Below are 13,692 nucleotides of genomic sequence, written 5' to 3'. Positions count from 1 at the left end.
TCTTTGCAGTTGAGATTATTTGCTAAACTGCCTGCTGTTTAGGACTATGCAGCCCACACGGAGTGCGGGATTGAAGTTGGTGCCAGGGCTACTTTCACTGTTTCCCTGGGCAGCGGATAGATATGGGCTGAACAAGCTGTTGCTGCTGCTGGTGGCGGTGGTGCTAAATAGTAACAGAGGCTAATCTCCTCTATTTCTTCCAGGCACTGCAACCCTGCAGAAGTCAACTTCCTACGTCCCTTTCTCATTTAGCACGGCTATTACTTAATTATGGTTCAGTAACAATATGGTAATTATTTAATGTGGCTTCCTCTTGTTTCTGCTGCCTGTTTTGTGATGGTGGTTGTGTGTAGTGGTGGTGGTGGTGGTTGGTGCATACAGGCCATCAGCTTGGCCCCTCCCACTCAGCTGGTTCCAGTTTTTACCACCTCTGGGTATGAATTACGTTTATTCTATTCCCACTTTTGAGGTAGTACTCTCTGATGCCTATCATGGGCTGCCTTTTACCTCTTTAATTCATAGCAATTTCAGTAATAGAAAAAACAGAACATCCTTATTTGTTCAGAAATTAAACAATATACTTCTAAATCTCCCAAAGGTCAAAAAGAAAATCACAATGAAGATTAGAAAATAATTTGAATTTAATGATAACAAAAATAGAACATATTGAAACTCATGAGCTGGAGCTGAAACCATGATTAGAGGAGAATTTACAGCCTTAGATAAATACGTTAGAGCAGAAGAAAGGTTGAAAATCTATGATCCTGGCACCCATCTCAAGAAATAGAAAAGGTAAAATTGAATGAAAGAAAAGAAAGAAATTAATGAAATATAAAATAAAATAAAATAGAATCAATAAAGCACACAAATTGATTCTTTGAAAAGACTAATAATATGGATTAATTCCTTGTGAAAACCATTAAGGAAAAAAAAGAGAGAAGGCAGGAATGAGTAATAACAGGAAAGAAAAAGAAGGCATCACTTTATATCCTACAGACATTAAAGATTCAAACAACTGCATGACAGTAAATTTGAAGTTAGACAAAACAAACGAATTCCTAGAAAAATACATCTTATCAGAACCTGAACAAGAAGAAACAGAAAATCTTAATAGACATGTATATATATTAAAGAAATGAAATCTATATTTCAGAAGCTTTCTACAAAGTAAACTCCAGGCACAGATGACTTAATTGGTGAATTCCACTAATTATTTAAGAAAGATAACAATCTTACACAAATTCTTTCCAGAGAAGATAAAAAGAAGGAATACTTCCTAATTTGTTTTATGAGGTCAACATAAACTAGATACTAGAACTTCCCCCAGTTTAAGTTCTTGAAAAAAGGAAAAAGAATAGACGCCTGGCATCACCAATTACACACTGAACTTATTCATTACTATTATCTCTGCCTTATCTCTTATCCAAAAGGATTTGAAGTTGTGTTATAATAAATGATACAGATAAATAAAACCATTTACCTGTTAATTTTTATCTTAGCGTAATTGTGATACATTAAACAAAGAAGGGTAAAACATCAAGACATTTGCTGCAGTAACCTCTGAATCCCAATATACCAGTAGATAGTAAGAGTGGTATTCATCAATACTCATCTCTGAATTTTTTACTTTGCTTAATACAGTGCTTTGGTCAATAAGAATTTGCTGTTGAAACTTATGATCAGGTTATCATGTTATCACTACATCCCTCTCTTCTCTACAGTAAAAAACAAACTAGAGATCTGATTAGCCCTGCTGCCTATGTGTATCCATATAAGTTTCCACATAAGTTTCAGGATTGTGTTTTCTATTTCTGCAAAAAATATCTTTAGGATTTTTATAGGGATTACATTGAATCTGTAGGTCACTTTAGGTAGCACTGACATTTAAACAATATTAATTCTTCCAATACACGAACATGGGAAGTCTTTCCATTTATTTGTGTCTGCTTTAATTTCTTTCATCAGTGTTTTACTTTTTCAGAGTATAAGTCTTTCACTTCCTTGGTTATGTTTATTCTTTAGTATTTTATTCTTTTTGGTGCTATTGCAAATGTGACTGTTTTCTTGATTTCCTTTTTGGATAGTTCATTATTGGTGTACAGAAATGCAACTGATTTTTGTATGGTGACTTTGTATCCCACAACTTTACTGAATTCATTTATTAGTTCTAGAAGTTTTTTTTGGTGGAGTCTTTAGGGTTTTCTACATATAAGATCATGTCATCTGCAAACAGAGATAATTTTACTTCTTCTTTTCTCATGGATGCCTTTTATGCTAGGACTTGTAGTATTATGTTGAATAGAAGTGGTGAGAGTGGGCATCCTTGCCTTGTTACAGATCTTAGAGGAAAAGCTTTCAGTTTTTCGCCATCGAGTGTGATGTTAGCTGTGGCCTTTTCATATATGGCCTTTATTGTGTTGAAGTAAGTTCCTTCTCTATCTAATTTGCTGAGAGTTTTTATCATGAAAAGATGTTGAATTTTGTCAAATGCTTCTATTGAGATGATTATGTGATTTTTGTCCTTCATTCCATTAACGTGGTGTATCGCACTGACTGATTTGTATATACGGAAACATTCTTGCATCCCCAGGGATAAATCCCATTTGGTTATGGTGTATGAACCTTTTAATGTGCCGTTGAATTTGGCTTGTTAATATTTTCTAGAGGATTTTTGCATCCATGTTCATCAGGGATATTGGTCTGTAATTTTCTTATGGTGTCTTTGTCTGGCTTTGGTATCATGGTGATGCTGTTGTCATAAAACGAATTTGGAAGTGTTCCCTCTTCTATTTTTTGGAAGAGTTTAAGAAGGATTAGTATTAATTCTTCTTTAACTGTTTGGTAAAATTCACCTGTGAAGCTACCTGGTCCTGGACTTTTTTTGTTGGGAGGTTTTTTTTATTACTGATTCAATCTCATTGTTATTGGTCTGTTCAGGCTTCCTATTTCTTCTTGATTCAGTCTTGGTAGGTTGTATGTTTCTAGGAATTTATCCCTTTCTTCTATGTTGTCCAGTTTGTTGGCATATAGTTGTTCATAAATCCCTTATAATCTTTTTTTATTTCTGTGGCATCTGTTGTGATGTCTTCTCTTTATGATTTTATTTGATTCTTCTCCCCTTTGTTCTTAGTCTAGCTAAAGGTTGTCGATTTTATCTTTTCAAAAAACCAACTCTTAGTTTTGTTGATATTTTTCTATTCTCTAATTCATTTATCTGCTCTAATCTTTATTATTTCTTTTCTTCTGCTAACTTTGGGCTTAGTTTGTTCTTCATTTTCTAGTTCCTCGGGGGTGTAAAGTTAGGTTGTTTATTTGAGTCTTTCTTCTTTTTTAATGCAGGCATTTATCACTATAAACTTCCCTCTTAGTACTTTTGGTATATCACATAAGTTTTGGTATGTTGTGTTTTCATTTTAGTTTGTCTTGAGAAATTTTCTAATTTCCCTGTGTTTTTGTCTTTGATCCAATGGTTGTTCAAGAGTGTTACTTAATTTCCATGGATTTGTGAGTTTTCCTGATTTCCTTTTGTTATTGATTTCTAGTTTTATTCCATTGTGGTCAGAAAAGATATTTGGAATGATTTCCTTCTTTTTGTTTTTTGGTAAGGAAGATCAGCCCTGAGCTAACATCTGATGCCAATCCTCCTCTTTTTGCCGAGGAAGATTGGCCCTGGGCTAACATCCGTGTCCATCTTCCCTACTTTATATGGAATGCTGCCACAGCATGGCTTGACAAGCGGTGCGTCAGTGCGCGCCTGGGATCCAAACCTGTGAACCCCGGGCTGCCGAAGCGGAGCACACGCACTTAACTGCTGTGCCACCAGGCTGGCCCTTCCATCTTCTTAAATTTATTAAATTTGTGACCTTACATGTGATCTATTCTAGAGAACGTTCCATGTGCGCTTGTAAAAAAAATTGTTTCCTCTCAACACTCTACTCTCAACACTTCACTTCTAGCCACCAAACGTCTAGTTTTTTTCCCCACACCAACCAATTCTCCAGTTCTCTGAGGACGCCAACTAGGTGTCCTACAATTCAATTCTGACACCATCTATCTGAAGTTAGCATCAGATCTCACAGGTGAAGGGCTCAGTCCCACAAGAACGCGCTGCCTCCCTCCCCTCACCTTAGACTCCAGTCCAGGTTGTCACCTGTGCTTCTGACCAACCAGCTATAAATCAGAGGTTCCACCCCTCCTTGGGATGGAAAATTTGTTAGAGCAGCTCAGAGAACTCAGGAAAATAGTTTATTTACTAGATTACTGGTTTATTATAAAAAGCATACAGCTTGAGAACAGCCAGGTGGAAGAGATGCACAGGGCAAGGTACAGGGGACAGGGCATGGAGCTTCCACACCCTCTCTCAGCATCTCCATGTGTTCACCACCCTGGAAGCTCTCTCCATCTCCTACATTAGGATTTTTATAGAGGCTTCATTATGTAGGCGTGATTGATTAAATCACTGGCCATTGGTGATTAAACTCCATCTCCAGGCTCTTTCCCTTCCCTGGAGGTTGAGGGTGGGGGTGAAAGCTCCAACTCTCTAATCCATCTTACGGTTGGTTCCCCTGGCAACCAGCCCCCCATACTGTTGTTGGCTAAGGACTTTCCAGAAATCACCTCATTAACATAAACTCAAATGTGGTTGAAAGAGGCTTGTTATGAATAACAAAAGACACTACTTTCATCTTTATTACTCTGGAACTATTATAGGAACTGAGAATAAAAGACCAAATATAGATGTTCCCATTGCTCTTACTGATTAGGAAATTATAAGAGTGTTAGGAGCTCTGTTCTAGGAATGGACCAAATACATATTTCTTATTATAAATCACATTATCACAGTGCTTGAAAAGAATGTGTATTCTGCTGCTATTGGTTGGAATGTCCTGTATATGTCTGTTAGGTCCATTTGGTCTATAGTCATCAGAGTTTTCTTACAAATGTGTTCCAGTGTGGCTCTCATGAATTCTACCCAAACAGAACAAAAGAAATGCATTAAGGGTTAATGATATGTGAAACTCGAATAATTTTCTCTAAGACAAAATTTCGTAAATTAGTGTTCAGAAAAGCAATATTTTTTGCCGTTAGGAATGCTAAAAAGTTTGGGAACTGGTTTTCAACTCCTTGAAGAGAAGATGAATGAGGAATTCAACAGTCTTCAAATATAAGAATACTGTATGAGGTATACTAGATGCTTACGTTTTCCCAACCAGGTCAAAATGGAATGGGTTCAAGTCACAAAAACAAGGACTTCAGTTTAGATACAAGAATGGTTTTATGTTTGAGTGATGGACAAGATCACATTTCCAAGGACATTGGTAAGTGTCATTTCTGGACTACTGAAAAGAAAACGGCATTGAGAGAGTTACCTTTCTGGTGTGGTTTTGAGGGAAGAAAATTGGCATACATAGCTATAGAGGTAATTTTCTTGTACTGTGATTCTATCTAACTCGGGTACAGTAATACTTACCAAATGCTGTCCAATGTACTAAAAAGAAGTACATTATAGCCTAATCCACTCTGTAACTTCTTGGGGTCTGTTTTCATTACATGAAGAATTATATCCACTCCTTCAGTTCCAAAAATTTCCTAAGAGATTTGTTTAAAATTATTTCTTGAAATTAATAATCCCTTCCTTTCTCATTTCATCCTGTCCCCTAAAACTTTTTCTACCAGAAAAATACAACAACATTGTTAGGAAAACAGTACTTTTAATACAATTTTTTTTTGTTTTCAAATTTGTACTCACTTGTTCTTAGGAATTTAAGACAAATTATTGTAAAGCTAATCATTTTAAGAGAGGGTATCAATCAATACGCCAGCTTAACGTCCTTTCATATGTTTTGTTTTTTTTCCCTTTATCTCTCTTTAAAAAAAATAAAGCATAAGACTTGTCCCATGATTTTCTTCCACGTTATAATGAATATAGTCTAACATCATGTCAGATGAATACTAGCTAGCAACAAATAATTTAAGAGGCTAAAATTCTATCATGGAAGATTTTCTAATGTTCCCAAGGAGAAATAAATATATAAATGGTAGATAAAGCCCTTAATAATTTATATGAAGTTATTACCAGTTAATATTTGTCCCTCACCAATTACCTTTCTCATTGCCTTGTTGCTCAGTTCTGGTTCCCAGTAAGCAAGATTATGAGTATTTTTCCAGAAGAGCACAGGCACAGGGTGGTAGAATATAAGGAGAAGTTGCATCAAAGCTTAGAGCGAAGTATGCATTTACTGTTCCTGTTGCCTCTCCCTAAAATCCCTCTACTGAAACCTTCACAATTTTTTATTTTTACCTTTCCAATTCTGTCTCTTGCTATTTAAGTTATCAATTTCTGAGACTGAGAGTGTGCTACAGAGTTAAAAAAGATCAAATGGAATTAAGCTCCTTTTCTAACTTTTAATTTTAAGTATGAACCCAATTCAAACCCAAAATAGCATCTATAATGGTACAGCCCACTTTGGAAAACTGCCAGTTTCTTAAAAACATACATCTACTTTACGATCCATCAATTGCACTCCTGGGTATTTATTCAAGAGAAATGAAAGCATTATGTCCACAAAAAGACTAGTACAAGAATGTTCATTGAAGCTTTATACATAATAGTCCCAAATGGAAACAACCTAAGTGTTTATCAATAGAAGAATGGAGAAATAAATTTTGGTATATTCATATAATGAAATACTATTCACAATAAAAAGGAATGAACTACTGATATATATAACAACATGCATATATTTCAGAAATATAATTCTGGATGACAGAAACCAGATATAAGAGAGTAAATACTATGTGATTCCATTCATATAAAGTTAAAGAATTGGCAAAACTAATTTATGGGGATAGAAGTCATGGTAGTGGTTGCCTAGAGGCAAGTAGGGGGATGGGGCCTGCTAAGGGGCCTGAAAGAATTTTATAGAGAGATAACAATATTCTATATTTTAATTGAGGTATTAGTTAAATGGGCACATACATTCATCAAAACCTTCTGAATTATATACTTAAGATCTATACAATTTACTATATATAATGATACTGTAATTATAAAAAAAGAATATTAAATTAAATCTTCACAAGATTAAAAAACACCAACATTTATGGATACTTACTAAGAAAAAGTTCATAGTGTTAGGTGACTGGGAGATCTGAACAAAGGTTTGATTCACAGGCATACATACCTTCCTAGGAATATCATGTTCACAAAGACCAGATAATATAAGTAATATATCAGACTGAATTTCCAAAACAATGGCTTCTTCCTTGTCATTAGACTTGCTTATTGTATTTGTAAAGATTCCTTGTATGAAAAAATTTAAAGAATATAAAGTTATTGGACACTGCATTTTTATTTTGATCAATTACTGTTTGAAATCCCTTCTTATAAAATTTCAGCTAGAGAAAACATTTTTAAAGGGGCTACGTTCATTGCATAGTTACCTAGAAGCTGTAGACAGAAGATGATAAATTGATTCTTTGAGTTTTCAATACAATCAATAGCCACATCTATATAGAATTTCTAGTACAGAATTAATGGAGTATCATTAAAAGATGCCCTAAGAACCTGCTAACTTGCCCAGCAAACAAAACTGTTTAAAAATATACCGAGTTACATAAGGCAGAGATGAGTGCCTTTGCAACTATACAACCAAAATGTCTGCTCACAGCTTGCCTCATCTCTTCTTCTCCTCATAATTAACAGTCTCAATTTTAGGCAAAGGTGGAAGACCTCCCTACGTTTTCTGTTACTTCTTTCTGCATCCTTTCCTAATGTCTACTTGAAGGCATCTTCAACAACTTTGGGCAGCAGTATTCTTATGTCCTTTAAAAATCTCTCCCTCACTTCTAATCAAAATTAGAAAAGACTTGAAAACAGCCACTTACACTGATGGAATGACATTCACAATAAAATTTTGCATTAGAAAGTAATTTTCCTTTAAGCTTTAAATGAGGAATAAAAGTCATTTTTCCTCTGTTAAAAGGGTCACTGGCATTAGCAGAAAGGTGTGGAGCTACGTTTCAAAGTAAGAGGGCCATAAAAATCACAGCCTATCTCCATAGCTGGCCCTGAGGAGACGATTCTTGGTCCTGTTAGGATGAATTACAGGTGGGGGATCAGACTCTAGGGGGGCTAGTTGAGCATGCTGGAGGCCCAGCGCAGGGACATGCCAGGGACAGAGGGGCTTATGCTCCGTTATCAGAGCATCTTCTAAGAATCCAATCCACAGGTCTGCTTTTCCTCTCTCATCTCACTCCCCTTCCTACCTAGGTGCAGGAATGTCACTTTCCCTGTTGTCTGTAACACATGTTATGTTAATACTGAACTATCATATTTGAGTGTCCTTTAACTCTCTGCTTTTACCTTCTCCTTGTTCCATTCTAAATCATCCCATATAGTTCTTCCAGTTTCCTCTTCCTAAAATAGCATTATACGTATAATTTCCCTCATCAGAACCACTAATGGCTCTTCATGCCTGAAGAAGATAAAGTGCAAACTCTATTATCTACCTTTCAAAACTCTTTCTAGCTTGGGCTCTGACTAGACAACTAACCTTATCTTATATTACTTCTCTTCATAACTCTGAGTTCACTTAAGCTAACTCTGAACACACCATCATGCATATTGTAGCACCATGTCTCTGCTCATGCTGTCCCCTTGCTTGAAAGACCATCTCTTTTTTTTTTTCCTCTTGAAACTAGCCTTACTTCACACCCCAACTCAATAAATGTTCCTTTAAGATTGCCCAGCCTTGAAAACTACCCAAACCTCTTAGTTTCTGTGCTATCTATTCTCTGTATTACTCATTAGGTGCCTTACTGATGGTGCAGGGTAACACATGCTATCTTTCTATGATATTCGTCTTTTCTTTTGTTCTCATTAAGGGCAAGGGCCCCAGTGTCCTGCTCTGTACATATTTGTGATCCCAGTGCCTACACAAAAGGTGTATAAACATTTACATTTACAATGAGATTACTATTTGTTGAGCACATTACTACTACAGAACCCTCTGTTAGATTCAGTAAGGAAGCTCCCTGCCTCTAAGAACTCACGTGATCAAGATCAGTGCTTTTCAAGTTAAAGGGGAAAGGTCTTAAGAAGAAAAGAACACTTGCTATTTGTTTTACCTTTTCCCTACCCCTCTTACTCCCCAGGTAAGATTAAGACTTCTTCTTGGACATATGGAAAATTCTGTTTCCTAGACTCTATTCAGTTAGGCTGGGGCCTTGAGACTGGGTTCTGTACAATGGAATGTGCACAGAAGTGATAAAATCTGCTTTCAGGTTTAGGGGTTCTAAATTTTACACTGAGCTCACATATATGTATTTTGGGGATAAGGTGATTTAGTGTAGTCAATTCTAAGTTGAAAATGAAGGATATCCTGATATTTTATATCAGAAAAGAATCTCCTGTGTACATTTCTGTTATACCAGTGTACCAGTGTTCTGGTACATCAGATGCACTGGAAAATACAATGTTATCCTCTTTTAAGATGACTCCAGAAGGTCTGGCCAAAAAGTGATAATCATATTATTAGAAGAATGAAACATGACAATAGCCCATTAAAAACAAAAGACAAAGATAATCCTAAATGTAATGGTATCTGAATTGAGCAAATAAATGTTTAAAGGATAAGTGATCATGATGTTTCAGTAAAGACAAACTGATTTATAGCAACAATATGAAACAAAAATCACGGAAATATTTAGGAGTTTGTCAGCTATAAAGACAAAATAAATTAGTAAAAAAACATTTCAAATAATACCTCTAATTTATAAATATCCTACTTTCATCAGCACACAAACATGCTGTGTCTTACCTATCAGTTGCTGAATCGTTCCCTTTTCACAAAGATCCTTGTTTATAGTCTCATCTTCAAGGTAGACCACGGCTCTCAAGAGTCTTAAACTGTAACGCATCTGGGCAAACTTATTGCCACGGCCACCTGTACCATGAAAACTGTTACCATGACTGAAGAAGGAATCTGTGGAGAAATATTAATAATTTATTTTACATCAAGAAATTTAAAACACAAAACATTTCAAATAAACAAAACAAAATATATCAGACATCTGAGTTTAAACAGATGTTGAAATTTTGTCACTCTTGCTTTAGTTTTCTTTAAAATAAATATTACCCCCTCCCCCTTCTCCTTCTATTCGCAGAATAAAAATATGTGCTTTAAAATTTTACTCAAATATATCATATTGTATATATCTTTTGTGACTTGCTTCTGTTACTCAACATTATGTTTTAAAAATTATACACATTGTCACAAGTAGATGTAGATCATTCATTTTAATTGCTTTCAGTATTCATTTTATAAATAAATCACACTTTGTCCATTCACTAGTACAAATTGCTACAATGAACATTCTGATCCCTGTCCTCTTATTCCCACTGAGAAGAGTTTCCTTATGTGACATCAGAATCATATAGGGTATACCCACACTGAATTTTACTAAAGTTGCCAAATTGTTTCCCAAAGTGGTTTTACGGATACAATGTATAAGACGAACAGATTTTTGCCAATCTGTTAAATGTGAAATGGTAGTTCACTGTTATCTTAATTTGCATTTCTCTGATTACCAATGGGGTTAATTTAAGCATCTTTTAATGTTTTTTGAAAATCTGAGATTTTCTCTCAAATTTTGTGACTTGGTAGTCCCTATTCTTTGTCTATTTCTCTACTGAATTATTTTCTTTTTTGATATGTAGGAGTTCTTTGTGAACCTGAATTCTAATCCTTTATCAGTCACAGGGATAGTAAATGTCTTCTCAGTTTGTAGATTATTTTATTCAGATTTTGTCTTACAGACATTTTTAAGTTTTACACTAGTTAAATGCATTAATTTTCTCCTGTATTGTTTAAGCTCTTTTGGTTTTTAAAAATCTTTTCCTACCCTGTTATCATAAAGATATTTTTCCATGTTTTCTTCTATGATTTTTACAGTTTAACTTTTCACATTCAGGGCTTTAATTCATTTTGCAATTGTTTTTAACAAGGTGAAAGAACATAATTTTTATTTTTTCACATGGAGGGCCAACTGCTATAGCACCATCCTTCTCTCGTGGATTGGCAATATCATCTCTGATAATGCCAGCTTCCCATTTATTCCATTCCATTCATCTATTTCTGGTCTAGTACCATATAATTTTAATTACCATAGCTTTATGGTAAGTCTTGATAAATAGCAAGGCAAGTCCTCCTTTGTTCTTTACAATACGCATTCTTTAAAAGATTCTTTTAGAAGTACCTTTATGTTTAAAGCTTAAAAAAAGTTCAAAATACTGTTCTGAGTATTGTGTATACGTTAAAAACGTGAGTTCTGGAGCTACACTGCCTGCATTAAATCCTGGCTCTGCCACTTACTGTGGCCAGGAATAAGTTATTTAACTTCCCTGATTGAGTTCTACCCATCTGACCAATAGGGATAATGACAGTACCTATAACTCCTAGATTTGTTATGAGCACTAAGGAGTTATTACTTGTAACGTGTTTAGGCCTACCACCTAGTAGGTACTCGATAACTATTAGCTATCAGTCTTCCTCCCACTAGGCAGTATTTCCTCTTTTGCTTTATAGTCGTCTGTAAACATAAATGATATGATGAATACACAGAAGAATTCTTTTATTTAATGTGCAATAATTTAACAAGACTAAATTAGTAACTCAGCATATTAGAAACTAGAGAATAAAACGAAAAAGCTATAATTTTTTCCTCTCTCACGGATAAATGAGTGATATTCTTGATCTAATGAAAATGCACCATACAAAATTATTTCCAAAGTAAAATTACCACCAGAAAAGAATGCAGTATCTTCCTTATAATTTTTTTTTTAAAAAGAATGTATTTCTTATTTTCTTTCTAAGAATTATGAGAATTGAAATAAAATATTTGTACAAATTGAGGCTCTGCTAATTTGGTAGACTACATGTGGAGTCATTACTTCCGGCTAGAGGTCTAGATTTTTAAGCTCCATGAAGGTAGAGATTTTATTTAATTTTGAACATAAATGTATCTTTAGCAACTAAAACAATATCCGGTACCCAGTAGGCATTCAATAAATATTTGTTGAATGAATAATTAAAATATTTCCAGGACTTAGTATAATTGTTGGATATGCCTAATAATACAAAACTTTAAATCAGCCTACACGAATGATTTCTTTAACTGAGTGGTATGCATCAACTACAGTTATGACATTTACCAATGTCTGACTTTAAATGAAATCTCAGGTGTTTTTCTTAAAACAAGTAAATACATTAAAATCACGGAAGCCAGATCTATATTTTTATTTCTCTTTGCTTAATTAATTTTATTTCTTTTAGTATACATATATTGAGAGTTCAGTTGAAACATGTAGATTAGAATTTTGACAGTGATCTTGAAGGGCCACTCACCTTCACTCTCACACCATTCGAGAAATGCGAGGACTCTAGCATTCCCCTGGTACGACATATACTCTTCTATTAATAAAGGAGCCACTGATGACAAAGTGGCAATGGCATGCAGTTGTAATTCTTCATATTGTGCTGCAGACCATTCAATCATTTTGTGTTTCTCAGGCTTTTTAACGAAAGTAAACAAAGCCAAAACAACTTTGCCTTCAATTAATAGCTATGAGAAAAGGAAAAAAGTACATTGTTAGAAACATAATTAAAATAATTTTATTTACTCTAAGAAAATTATTAAGATTTCCAATTTGATGTTTTATTGATCATGTCAAAATATTTCTTTCCTAAAGATCTCAACCTATGTTAAACACCAAGAAAAATAAAAAAAAACGACAAAAATACTAAACTCAATAACAACAGCTGACTATGATCCCCTTTTCTGGGATATGTACTCTCTAGCTGACAATAATGCAAAATAAGTATTAATTTTTTTGTCTATGCTGTTTTAGTTCTTGCCTATGATAAAACCACTGGAGTAGAAAATTTGGAGCAAATAAACTGCTGGCATTTCTCTCTTCCTTCCTTTTGTTTTAAAGGAAACATTTCACAGACTTAATTGTATACTACAAAAAATCAATTTTGTGTGAAGTAATGACTATGGCTAAGTTTTAAGCACACACAACAGAACTTAGACAAATATTCTATCCGATGAATGCCAGTCAGGTCACAAGCCATATTTAACTACATGCCTAGAATTTTAAAATTGTATTGAATCCATGATTTCAATAAAAACAAAACAAAAATGCATAGCTATTATAATCTGACAATCAAGTCAATGTTATAGCTGATGCTGATTGATACATACAGGTATTTATGGTTTACCAGATAGTAATACACTATGTGCTATATCCTATTCAATTTTCTCTACATTTGGCATTCTTCTATAAAGACTTTTTCCCAATAACATCTATGAATTTTTCTAAATTTTCTACTAGGCCACATGGAAAAAACATAAGATTTAGAATTGGAAAACAGGAATAGGAATAACAACTAATTCTAGCATTACTGTTAGGATTACATGGATAACGTTTTTGAAATACTCTTGTGAACTGCAAACGATAGTACACATATTCACTATCACTACTATTCCTGGGTCACAAATATATGACATAAAAAAACTTAGTTGACTCCACTACACAGTGCTTTAAGAAGCTCATCATAGTCTTTGTACCATTTGACTCTGTTGTCAACTAAAGCTGGTTTATAAACTATAGTTTAAATTTTATTTATC

General features: G+C 34.4%; 1 protein-coding gene across 5 annotated transcripts in view; it reads right to left on the bottom strand.

Moving 5' to 3' along the window:
• Window positions 1-13,692, bottom strand: part of CFAP69 (cilia and flagella associated protein 69) — a 51,550-nt gene that overhangs the window by 12,662 nt on the left and 25,196 nt on the right. For all 5 annotated transcript variants that reach the window (XM_004431326.3, XM_087417120.1, XM_087417306.1 and 2 more), the window contains 4 exons: window positions 12,408-12,624; window positions 9,822-9,986; window positions 7,185-7,303; window positions 5,471-5,589 (listed from right to left, as the gene is read on the bottom strand). In XM_004431326.3, the coding sequence (XP_004431383.1) occupies window positions 5,471-5,589; window positions 7,185-7,303; window positions 9,822-9,986; window positions 12,408-12,624 (620 nt within the window). The remainder of the gene's footprint in view (window positions 1-5,470; window positions 5,590-7,184; window positions 7,304-9,821; window positions 9,987-12,407; window positions 12,625-13,692) is intronic.

Source organism: Ceratotherium simum, chromosome 1, assembly GCF_057802395.1.
Source record: "Ceratotherium simum simum isolate JZ-2026a chromosome 1, ASM5780239v1, whole genome shotgun sequence".
NCBI classification, from domain to species: domain Eukaryota; kingdom Metazoa; phylum Chordata; class Mammalia; order Perissodactyla; family Rhinocerotidae; genus Ceratotherium; species Ceratotherium simum.
This window is presented reverse-complemented; position numbering and strand designations above follow the sequence as displayed.